At 36.5% G+C, this 13,417-nt stretch overlaps 1 protein-coding gene across 1 annotated transcript in view; it reads right to left on the bottom strand.

Moving 5' to 3' along the window:
• nicn1 (nicolin 1) overlaps positions 1–76 on the bottom strand; it is a gene marked incomplete at its 5' end in the record, with an annotated part of 13,335 nt that extends 13,259 nt beyond the window's left edge. The window contains 2 exon segments of the mRNA XM_043231929.1: positions 1–48; positions 50–76. The exon segment at positions 1–48 is cut by the window's left edge and continues 3 nt beyond it. Of these exon segments, the coding sequence (XP_043087864.1) occupies positions 1–48; positions 50–76 (75 nt within the window).
• Positions 77–13,417: the final 13,341 nt, after the last annotated feature.

The raw sequence follows: 13,417 nt of genomic DNA, 5'->3' as shown, positions 1-13,417 counted from the left end.
AGAGGAGTCTGAGACAGCGTCTCCTATCTGCAGCGGCACGGCCGACTTTCACGGTGCAGCTCTCGCTTTCATCACTGACCCGGGGGACAACACATAGGACTGATCGAGCAAGTTCAGTTCTTCAGTATAGATATTTCACAATAAAATAAAAAATTATATTATATATAATTTATATATACACACACATATACATATATATATATACACACACATATACATATATATATATATATATATATATATATATATATATATATATACATATACATATACATATATATATATATACACACACACATATATATATAATATCAATTTTTATTGTGAAATATATTGGAAAAACAAAAACAACAAAAACAACAAAAAAACAAACATGTATATGCTTTCATATAATTCATAAAACCACACAGAAAAATGAATGTTAATTACGTTGCTACCAAATTAGCTCATTATTAATGTTATCAATATATATTTATAGCTAGTATACAATGAGTGTAAATATTTTGTATCTTGTATATTTTATTCTTTATAAACACCATCATCATAATGTTCATCATTATAATATATTATATTTCAATCCTGGATGGCAGTAAACAAATCGGATCAAAGCATTCGGAACAAACCAAAAAAAATGTGATTAATTGCAGGTGTAATGCCAAAAATAAATACAAATTGATGAGAATAGCGCGCGTTAGTGTTTCTTACTGTGTTCATCAGTCTGACCCGCTCTCTGCACTGAAAGGGTCTAGTGTTAAACAGCCCAGTCCTCTCAGTCCTCTCAGTCCTAGTCCTAGTCCTCTCAGTCTTCTCAGTCCTAGTCCTAGTCCTCTCAGTCCTCTCAGTGCTCAGTGATGGAGTGGAAGCAGCCAGGACGTCAATGTTTCATGTGTTGATAGTCGCAGCTCCGCGTGACGCTTCCGGTCAGGTGTGTGACGCGTCTGCCTTAAAGGGCCAGCGGCATGAAAGTAAACGATCAATGCCTTAGCTGTTCAACAACCGGAATAATAATAAATAAATAAATATATATGCCTCTATTTTACTCTGCAGAACACAATATAAATATAAACACAATATAAATTATTTTTAAACAAAGCTACACAATAATAATAAAGGTAATACAATACAAATCAACTGTTTATTTAAATTGATTTGAGAATATAAATTACTAAAATAAAAAAATTATATATATATATATATATATATATATATATATATAATATGTGTATATATATAATGTGTGTATATATATGTATATATATATATATATATATATATATATATATATATATATATATATATGTGTGTGTGTATATGTGTGTGTGTGTGTGTGTATATGTGTGTGTGTGTGTGTATATGTGTGTTTCTAATCTGTGGATAATAAAAGAAAAGGTCCGAGCTCAGCTCGTCCGTGGCCCGTGTGAGAGGGAGGTTATCTGTGTCTCCGGCAGAGGGCAGGAACGCTCTTCTGTTTTCTCCTACAGTATGGACTGAATCCTTATGGATTGGCTTTATCTCTTATATAAAACACATTTCTGTTCCACCAACGTGTCTATTGTGCGCCACGCATGACATAACATGCTCTTTCTGTCAAAGTCACGAAAATTAAGGATGCGTAATTATTCATGAGATTCATGAAAGCCTTGTTGATTTAATGCACTGGGCCCAGGGAGAAGAAAACGAGACGCTGTTTGTCGACTGAACACTTTGTTTCATTGCTGTTATTTACAATATATTGCAGCGTCACTTATTATGTTTTAGCATTTTAATGCCATTTTAATATTCTTCATGCGGCTTCACTTCAATTTACAAAATGTAAATTGAAAGCTGTATATTATTCTTCTTATTATTATTACCACTATTATTATTATAATTATTATTATAATTATTAATGAAGAGCAGTAGTAAAGAAGTATAGTATTATAAAAATAAAGAAGTAGTATTAATAATAATAATAATTATAATTAATAATAATAATAAAGAGCTGACTATGTTTGATATTAACGATAATAATAATAATAATTATTATTATTATTATTAATAATAAAAAGAGCTGACTATGTTTAATAATGATAATAATAATAATAATAATAATAATAATAATAATAATAATAATTATTATTATTATTATTATTATTATTATTATTAATATTATTATTATTATTAAAGAGATGACTGTTTAATGATAATAATAATAATAATAATAATAATAATAATAATAATAATAATAATAATAATAATAATAATAATTATTATTATTATTATTAATATTAAAAGAACTGACTATGTTTAATAATGATGATAATAATAATAATAATTATTATTATTATTATTATTATTATTATTAACAAATAATAAAGAGCTATTATGTTTAATAATGATGATAATATAATAATAATAATAATTATTATTATTTATTATTATTAACAATAAAGAGCTGACTATGTTTAATAATGATAATAATAATAATCATAATAATAATAATAAAGAGCTGCCAATATTTATTAAAATTAAAAAAAAACCCACAATAATTAGCTTCTTCACTGTAGAGAAATGAGTAGCACTGAAAACCTTGCTCTTCTCAGGTTCTCTACAGGAAACGGAAGGCAGAGTATTTTCCCAGCTGGTCCAGGGCCGGTCTGCCGGAGCAGCTAGTGGTTTATTTTATCGCGTTTCCCTGTCTGTTCCTCTCAACCGGAGGTTTTTCTCGGTCCAGCGCTCAGACAAAGCCAGAGAACCGAACACCTCCTCAGAGACGGCTTTCTGGCTGAAGAGCAACGAGGAGCTCCTTCAAGGACAGCCCGAGGAAGGGAAGGATTTATCGTCAAACACACTTTCTGCCTCCGAGCAGCCTTTAGATAGACGTGTTTTCATTTCTTGGCATTTTAAAAACAACGGTATGGTAATAATATTATACATACGTATTTCTGTCACCGTTTCTTCAAGTCGAGCTGAACTTTTATTATGGCGGGGCGTGGCGAAGACTTAGACCCCGCCCCTTTCCGCGAGCCTGCTCTCCTCTGATTGGCCAAAATTCTCTATTTTGAGCCTCGACGAGAAATATAAGCGTCCGTCGAGGTCAGGTTGTGCGACGTATAATAAAACGCAATTAAATATGAAGTTTAACCCTTAAACGCATGAGTGTTATCACATATCCAGGTCTTTTCAGAGTTGGATCTTGATATTTTAAGGGCGCAGTTGTGTTTTGAGAATAGTATTTCAACTTAAACGTTCGCTATCTGTACAAACATGCTACATTTTTTCCGGAGCTGTGCAAATGTTTCCACTGGAAATATACAAACACGAGAAAGAGTTTAGCGTGCGTCTGGTTTCCGGCCCCATTTTATGGAGCCTCTGCTTTATGAATAATAGATGCTTTTTTTTTGTGTAGCATGCTTCCAGTATGTAGGTCATTTAGGACTTTGTGTCTCAAAGTGCCTGCTGAAACGTTACAGGCCCACCGCCTCGAGCTCGAATGCCACTTCCGCCTCAGCATTCGCCTCGAGTTTCCGCTTTACAGAGGAAACGGTTTTTATCGGGGCGATATTGGAAAAGGAGACAGCTAATGCCCGCTTATCGAGAGATCCATTAACTGTATCGCTGTAAAATACGGAAAAACTACAATGTGCTGAAACAAGTTAGTTTTTTCATCAGTTTTGGAGAAATGTAGCGTCGCATCACTCGCTCACCAATGGATGTGAATGGGTGCCGTCAGAATGAGAGTCCAAACGGCTGATAAAAACATCACAGCACTCCAATCCATCAGTCATCATCGTAATCGATATTTATTTTGAACTATTTTGTGCTGTTTTGCTTTCAGACGAGATGATTTGTATTTTAGGTTTGATGTTAAAATGTCTTGATGGATTCGTTTCTTTCCTTCGAGATATTAACTGATGGACTGCACTGGATTATTGTGATTCTTATCAGCCGTTTGGACGGCACCCATTCACCGAGCAACTGATGTAATGCTGTGTTTCTCCAAATGTGATGAAGACACAAACTCATCTGCATCTTGGATGGCCTGAGGGTGATTGCATTTTCAGCGAATTTTCATTTTTGGTTATTTTATTCCTTTAAATAGGATGCTCGAAAGTGCTAATTAACCAACTCAGCACAGAGCTCTTTTAGCTCAAGCTCATCAATGATTTAATCATCTACGTTAAGTCCTTTAATATTTTTCTTCCTTCTAAAAAAAACAAGTGCTTTTTTTAAGTTTTAATTATCGCTCCTGCATCTTTTTCCCCTCATCTCTCCCTCGGTATTTTCAAGATAGAAGATGGACTGGTTCAGAAACAAGAATCAATCGTTTCTCGCGCTGTCACTCATGCATCTTGTTTTGAGTAGTCTGGCAAAGGTGATGCTTTTCCTGAGAAAGCGGTGAGAAGCCAGCAGCCACCTGCGTCGGTTAACCTTCATCTGCTCTGGAATTAACTTCCTGTCAGACCACTGACGTTACAATCTTCTCTTCTGTGACCTCTGGGACATTAAACATACACGTATACATACACTCAACCCTTTTTCCTTTCTATATAGCATTTCATCTATCTGAAGCATGCTAGCAATGGAATGATACTTACCAGCAACGTCATAGCAACACTCCACAACCTAACAAACACCCAAGTGCCTAGCAACACCCAGCACTGTAACCCGCCCAAGGACCATAGCAAGCAAATAGTAACACCTTAGCAACCACCACAGGTACTGTAGCAACTGTCCCATGTACAATAACAACTGCATAGAAACACTCTAGCAACCACCCCAGGTAACCTAGCAACCACATAGCAACACCTTAGCAACTGACCCAGGTACTTTAGCAACCATCCTAGCAACTGCCCCATGTACCAAAACAACTGCATAGAAACACTTTAGCAACCACCTCAGATAACCTAGCAACCACATAGCAACACCCTAGCAACTGGTCCAAGTACCATAGGAACCAAATAGTAACACCTTGGCAATCACCACAGGTACTTTAGCCAACACCCTAGCAACTGCCCCATGTACCATAATAACTGCATAGAAACACTTTAGCAACCAGCCCAGGTAACCTAGCAACCACATAGCAACAACACCAAGCAACTGGTCCAAGTACCATAGCAAGCAAACAGTAACACCTTAGCAACCACCACAGGTACTCTAGAAACTGCCCCATGTACCATAACAACTGCATAGAAACACTCTAGCAACCACCCCAGGTAACCCAGCAACCACATAGCAACGCCTTAGCGACTGTCCCAGGTACCATAGCAACAAAAAACACCAATATTGAAAACAATATTTTATTATTATTATTTTTAAACACCTTAGCAACCACCCCAGGAACTTTAGCATCCACCCTAGCAACTGCCCCAGGTGCCATAGCAACTACATAGCACAACCCTAGCAACCATTAAGCTTCCATTCTCACCCAATGTCTTGTTTTATTGAAAACCGATGTAGTAAATGTATAAATTAATAAATTAGAACCATAACCTGTTTTTTTTCCAATAATTGTGGCATTGTATAACCATAAATGTGATCAATTGTGACTATTGCAAAATTACGCTCCAATGCATTTTTATTCTCAGTGGTATATTACTGTAGTTTCAGGTGAAAATAATAAATGGTCTTCGGCAGCTGGACGAAATACAACTTTTGCTGTTGTTTTGGTATTTTATTAGATTTCAGTTAATGTTTCCTCAAGATTTTTTTCATATTATGCTTCTTTTGCGATTAACGATTAATTATGCATGACTTTTTTAGACCGAGGATGTTGTTTTAATACCATTTATTTATATCTGTAATTAGCTTCTATTTTAAATCTATGGGTGTATGTGATTATCTTATTTCGTCCGCGCTCGTCGTTCACTTGGAGACGGGTCAGGGGACGGACACAGAAGGGTCATCGGTTTTCAAAGCGGCGGTGAAACCGGTTTGCCTGGTTTCTAGGTCGGGAGAAGGGCCGCCTCTCTGGCCCCTGAGCTTGTCGCCGTTGACCCGGAGTGGCCTTGCGTTATTGATGTGAAAAGCCCCGCAGCAGCTGCCCCGTGTAATCCCTCCTGGCAGACTTTCTGGCCCGGGTTTAGCTCGGCCTCGACCGCTCCAATCGCTCCGTGTTTCTCTCCGGCTCCCTCGGGTCTCCGGAGAACCTGATCGTTTTCGAATGCGATGGCCGCTTTCTCGAGGAGAGTGAAATATAGGAGTTGACAGTATCGGTAAATCAATCCTTGCCGGAGCGCGCATCTCTAGAGACGTCCGAGGCAGTAATGTGAAAACGGTCCTGCTCCGCACCTGTTGCTGTCGGGCGCCGGAAAGCCTGGCCCGGATCTGCCTCTTCCTGAGGGACGGGATCAGGGTGATTATAGCATGAGACGCTGGCAGGACTTACGAAAAACACAGCCTAGATCTCCTTTAAAGATGCCGTATGTGGGTCAGCGACGGAAAACCAATTGCTTGGTTTATTCAAAAAGTAATAGTAATAATTCATAAACACAAATATTATATTTACAGAAACATTATATATATATATATATATATATATATATATATATATATGTGTGTGTTATATTTACAGAAACATTTTATTATTATACACTTCTGTTTAATATATAATTACTAATATTATTATTTTTATTAATTTATTTTTAGTCATTTTAGTAGTTGTATTTAAAATGACAAATTTATGTTAAATGAGTTACTTTTTATAATATTTGTTTTAGCTTAATTTATTTGTTTTTGTATTTCAACCTTAAATTTTATTATTATTATTACTAGTATTATTATTAATTATTATATATTAAATGTTAATTTAGTAGTTAAAAAGGTCATTTCATTCAGTTAGGAATGTTGCCTAAGTTACCAAAGTTTCCGTTTTTAAATAAATGAATAAAATGCATACATATCAGTCACTAAGTGAAGCTTAACATTAAGTTAAAAATAAAACGAATAAATGCGTAGTAAATAACGATTAAGTTGATTTTAGCCGAGGTTGGTTTTTGTGATTCAGGAGAGCTCCTTCATCTGACGAGCCTCATGGGAGCGGTGACGGGAAAGGACAGCTTTGATGCTGTCAGTCACCGCCAAAAACATCTCCCACGGGACAAGTTGTGTGGAATTACAACAAGTCGCGGCTCTTCGTGGCTAATTCCTGGGGTGTTAAACATCACTTTCACAGCCCTCGCTGTGGCTGTACGCCGAGACAATGACAATGAGTTTAGTGAAGATATCTTAACCTCGGTGGACGAAGACCTTGAGTCAAAGTACAAATACACCGATAAAATATTACACGAATATATACTCATTTTAGATTTTTACGCTAGTAAATAATAATAATAATTTTCAGCTGTTTGGACTTTCGTTCTGGCGGCACCCATTCACTACAGTGATGTAATGCTCCATTTCTCCAAATCTGATGAATAAACAAACTCATATATATTTTGGAATACCTGAAAAAATCTAAATGTTCATCAAATTATTATAATTTTCAGCTCTTTGAACATTCATTCTGGCGGCACCCATTCACTGCATTGATGTAATCCTGCATTTTTCCAAATCTGATGAAGAAACAAACTCATATATATTTTGGAATACCTGAAAAAATCTAAATGTTCATCAAATTATTATAATTTTCAGCTCTTTGAACATTCATTCTGGCAGCACCCATTCACTGCAGTGATGTAATCCTGCATTTTTCCAAATCTGAGGAAAAACAAACTCATATATATTTTGGAATACCTGAAAAATCTAAATGTTCATCAAATTATTATAATTTTCAGCTCTTTGGACTTTCGTTCTGACGGCACCCATTCACTACAGTGATATTATACTGCATTTCTCCAAATCTGATGAAGAAACAAACTTGTATACATTTTGGAATACCTGAATAAATCTAAATGTTCATCAAATTGTTATAATTTTCAGATGTTTGGACTTTCGTTCTGACGGCACCCATTCACTACAATGATGTAATCCTGCATTTCTCCAAATCTGATAAAGAAACAAACTAATATACATTTTGGAATACCTGAAAAAGTCTAAATGGTCATCAAATTATTATAATTTTCAGCTCTTCAGACTTTTCGTTCTGGCGGCACCCATTCACTACAGTGATGTAATGCTGCATTTTTCCAAATCTGAGGAAGAAACAAACTCATATATATTTTGGAATACCTGAATAAATCTAAATGTTCATCAAATTGTTATAATTTTCAGATGTTTGGACTTTCGTTCTGACGGCACCCATTCACTACAATGATGTAATCCTGCATTTCTCCAAATCTGATAAAGAAACAAACTAATATACATTTTGGAATACCTGAAAAAGTCTAAATGGTCATCAAATTATTATAATTTTCAGCTCTTCAGACTTTCGTTCTGACGGCACCCATTCACTACAGTGATGTAATGCTGCATTTTTCCAAATCTGAGGAAGAAACAAACTCATATATATTTTGGAATACCTGAATAAATCTAAATGTTCATCAAATTGTTATAATTTTCAGATGTTTGGACTTTCGTTCTGACGGCACCCATTCACTACAATGATGTAATCCTGCATTTCTCCAAATCTGATAAAGAAACAAACTAATATACATTTTGGAATACCTGAAAAAGTCTAAATGGTCATCAAATTATTATAATTTTCAGCTCTTCAGACTTTCGTTCTGACGGCACCCATTCACTACAGTGATGTAATGCTGCATTTTTCCAAATCTGAGGAAGAAACAAACTCATATATATTTTGGAATACCTGAATAAATCTAAATGTTCATCAAATTGTTATAATTTTCAGATGTTTGGACTTTCATTCTGACGGCACCCATTCACTACAGTGATGTAATGCTGCATTTCTCCAAATCTGATAAAGAAACAAACTAATATACATTTTGGAATACCTGAAAAAATCTAAACATTCATCAAATTATTATAATTTTCAGCTCTTTGGACTTTCGTTCTGACGGCACCCATTCACTGCAGTGATGTAATGCTGCATTTCTCCAAATCTGATGAAGCAACAAACTCATATATTTTCAGGTGTTCCAAAATGTATGTAAGTGTTCAGCAAGTTATTATTGTCATCTATTTGGACTCTCATTCTGACGGCACCCATTGCTGAGTGTTGTACGACATAATGGCGTTAATGGTGTTTTTTTAAGTTTTACTTTTACCGTACAAGTAATTTCACCCCTAATGTCATAGTTTTGACATATTTGGTGCATATTCTGCTCTCGGTTTTACTTTTTGTGTAACAAATATTCAATGCTGATAGCAGCACTTACGAGCGCGATTTCTAGTATGCAGTCATATAGCGCTCGGCCCTATGAATATGAATAAATACTCACTGCTGATGAGCAGGAGGCCAAATATTAATCAAGTCTAACCAGGTGTAAATTTACTGTTCATATGTCCACTCATGCGCACGCTCTAACTCATGACATATGACACCTGATAGTCAAATTTTATCAAGCGTAAATTTTAGCCTTGAGGGCCCCGATTTTTCTTCCTCGAGAGCGCTGAAGGTTTACGGCCGAGCCGAGCGGCCGCTGGCGAACTGCATCGATCTCCTAATTATGACCATTATGAGACTGTTATTTCCTCTGTCCTGAGCGGAGGAAGAGAGGGACAGACGAGCGAGCCTGGCCGCTGAGATAATGCCGGATCAGTCGGGACGAGGCTTCGATGACTGTCACCTGCCCACACCGGCACAATAAATCTCAAAAAAATAAAGCAAGTCTCCAGAAATTGCAGTGCAGTGCACTATCATGATTGATATTTGGTCCTGGATGTTTTCAGCCAGATCTCGGCGGGAGGGGGATTTTCGCTCACAGACCTGCAGGGTCTTTTTTTCGACGCTGTATTTTTTGTTTTTTTGCGTATCAGGGTCTGTATATGCCGATTGATTTAAATTTACATGAGATTAATTGCACATGTCGTTACGTGGTAATAAATCATTAGCTACATAGTAATTAATCAAATGAAGCACATGCTTCTGTGGAAAATTAAGATACTTTAGAGACGTTGTGTTATAATGACAGTTGAAATCACTGAGTATACCTGAATGTTATTTGTATTAAGTTATGTTTTCAAGCTAATGATCTTTGTAGTATGAAAATAAAACACCATTAAAATGAACATTTGTGTATCTATCTATCTATCTATCTATCTATCTATCTATCTATCTATCTATCTATCTATCTATCTATCTATCCATCCATCCATCCATCCATCCATCCATCTATCGAATATATGTCTAAAGAGTGTGAATCATCTTTGGGAAATCCTTCAGGAGGCTTGGAGTAATATATCAAGTCAATGTTTTCAGATCAATTTGCCCAGATTATGCAGAGCTGTAAAATCTGCTAATGGTATTTTCTACGTAAACATTTTTTTTTTCGTAGTTTGTGTTGTCCCTCATCAGTGCAAAATTATCAAATTATATAAGAAGGATTAAAAAGCAAAGAGGATGTTTAGGGTTAAATTCATGTTATGATCAGTCTACAGCTACAGTTGTACAACAAAACAACTTTATTTTAAAGTGCTCTTCTTACAATGTATTTACATAAATGCGTAATGAGTAATATTAAGGGTTTAGGGTTGAGGTTAGGGTTAGGGTAGGGTAGGTCTAGGATAGGTTAAGTTAGGTTAGGTTAGGTTAGGTTAGGTTAGGATTAGGTCAGGTTAGGGTAGGGTTAGGGTAGGGTAGGATAGAATAGGTTAGGTTAGGTTAGGTTAGGTTAGGTTAGGTTAGGTTAGGTTAGGATTTGGTTAGGTTAGGTTAGGTTAGGGTTAGGGTAGGATAGGATAGGTTAAGTTAGGTTAGGTTAGGTTAGGGCTAGGTTTGTAATTATTATTTAGGGTTAGGGTATTTTTATTATAAATTAATACTTTTTTTCACAACAGGGTTAGGTTAGGTTAAGTTAGGGTTAGGGTTAGGTTAGGTTAGGTTAGGGTTAGGTTAGGGTTAGGTTAGGTTAGGTTAGGTTAGGTTAGGTTAGGTTAGGTTAGGTTAGGTTAGGTTAGGGTTAGGTTTAGGGTTAGGTTAGGGTTAGGGTTAGGTTTAGGTTTAGGTTTAGGTTACGGTAGGTTAGGGTAGGTTAGGTTAGGTTAGATTAGGTTAGGGTTAGGTTAGGTTAGGTTGGGTTAGGGTTAGGATAGGATAGGATAGGTTAGGTTAGGTTAGGTTAGGTTAGGTTAGGTTAGGGTTAGGACAGGATAGGATAGGATAGGATAGGATAGGATAGGATAGGTTAGGTTAGGTTAGGGTTTATGTTACTGTTAGGTTAGGTTGAGTTAGGATTAGGGTTAGGTTAGGTTAGGTTAGGTTAGGTTAGGGTTAGGATAGGATAGGATAGGATAGGATAGGATAGGATAGGAGTTAGGTTAGGTTAGGTTAGGTTAGGTTAGGTTAGGTTAGGTTTAGGGTTAGGTTAGGTTAGGTTAGGGTTAGGGTTAGGGTTAGGTTTAGGTTACGGTAGGTTAGGTTAGGTTAGGTTAGGTTAGGTTAGGTTAGGTTAGATTAGGTTAGGTTAGGTTTAGGTTAGGTTAGGTTAGGTTAGGTTAGGTTAGGATAGGATAGGATAGGATAGGATAGGATAGGATAGGATAGGATAGGTTAGGTTAGGTTAGGTTAGGGTTAGGTTGGGTTAGGGTTAGGTTAGATTAGGGTTAGGTTTAGGGTTAGGTTAGGTTAGGTTAGGTTAAGTTAGGATAGGATAGAGATGAGATAGGATAGGATAGAGATAGGATAGGACAGGTTAGGTTAGGTTAGGTTAGGTTAGGTTGGGCTGGGTTAGGGTTAGGTTAGGTTAGGTTAGGGTTAGGATAGGATAGGATAGGATAGGATAGGATAGGATAGGATAGGATAGGTTAGGTTAGGTTAGGTTGGGTTAGGGTTAGGTTAGATTAGGGTTAGATTTAGGGTTATGTTAGGTTAGGGTTAGGTTTAGGTTACAGTAGGTTAGGTTAGGTTAGCGTTAGGGTTAGGGTTAGGGTTAGGTTAGGTTAGGTTAGGTTAGGTTAGGTTAGGGATAGGATAGGATAGGATAGGATAGGGTAGGATAGGATAGGATAGGATTTACTTCCATTCATTTTATTTTAAATGAACTAAATAACTATGAAATATTTACGGACGACAAAAAATTGCACTTATCAGCAATAGCTTAAAATGAAATATTTAACTTTAACACAGGGCTAAAAAAAAGGTTCAATTAGAGCTGCTCTGACAACAGGTCTACCTTAGTGAAGTGTCACTCAAGTCAATTTCATCCAATTATTCGCTGATTAAGTCATAATGAACATTTGTAACATCATCTCCAAATTCAATTGCTACTCATCACCTGAGTGCTTGTCAACCCGGGGAGCCTGCGAAAACACACGAGCGCTAATGTTTCCTTCCAATCACCCGTGATATATTTGTGAAATCGCGCTGAATGACGATGAGCGGGTAAAGCCGTCCCGGCGAAAAACATCGGCCCGAGAGTCTTATTTGGATGCGTGGGGCAAGCGGCGCCCGCATCAGAGAGGAAATTTGCTTAAATTTCCCTTCCAGGCCCAAATCTTTCAATCAATCGGCGACTCGCTTTACCAACTTCAGAGCGTTCCAGCACAAAGTAACTAATCTCCTCGTAGGCCCTCTCGGCCCCCCAAACTTCAATGGGATCGTGCTGATGGCGGCTAATTTAATCTATGGGAAACGGAAATTGCTGTCTGTCTCTGCCTCCTGTCAGCGAAAACGGAATTTAATCAGGACTTAATTGTTTCCCAGCCCTTGTTGTAATTCAATAACACGACCTACTCTTCAGATGTTATTTAAGACTGCTTTCGCCTCGCTTTCATGCGGCGTAACGTTTCAGCTGCCGTCGCGACCGGATAAACGCTTGACTGATGCCGCGCGGCGGTCGATTGGAAATGTGTGACAGCGAATGAAATCGTTGGCTTTGCGACGCAACATTCGCTTTGAAGTGAGCATTAATTTCGTTGAAGCTGCGTGCGTTACTTTATCGAAAAGTAGCGCCGTCAAACGATTAATCGCGATTAATCGCATCCAAAATAATCGTTTTCGTTTACATAATATATACGTGCATGCTATGCGTGTTTATTATGTGCATATAAATACACACACGTGCCTGTATATATTTATAATTATATTTATAAATAAATGTATTTTTATATGTGACCCAGGAGATTATATTTGTGTCGAGAAACGTACGAATAACGAACAAATAATCAATAAGTAGAGCAAATTTAAAAGCAAAAAAAAATAATTTAATTGATAAATAAAAAGAAATGCTACTTTTTATGGAGTAAATTTGGCCGTATTACTTAATAATTTATTCATTAACCCTATAAAGCCATGCTAATTTTTTTTTTACATAATTATCAAAGTACTTCGCATGTGTCTTTTTGCTGTTTTTTAAATAAATAAATAAATATAAATCGA

The sequence above is a fragment of the Puntigrus tetrazona genome, unplaced genomic scaffold, assembly GCF_018831695.1.
Source record: "Puntigrus tetrazona isolate hp1 unplaced genomic scaffold, ASM1883169v1 S000000472, whole genome shotgun sequence".
Lineage (NCBI taxonomy): Eukaryota > Metazoa > Chordata > Actinopteri > Cypriniformes > Cyprinidae > Puntigrus > Puntigrus tetrazona.
The sequence above is the reverse complement of the archived record's forward strand: the minus strand, read 5'-3'. Positions and strand labels throughout refer to the sequence as shown.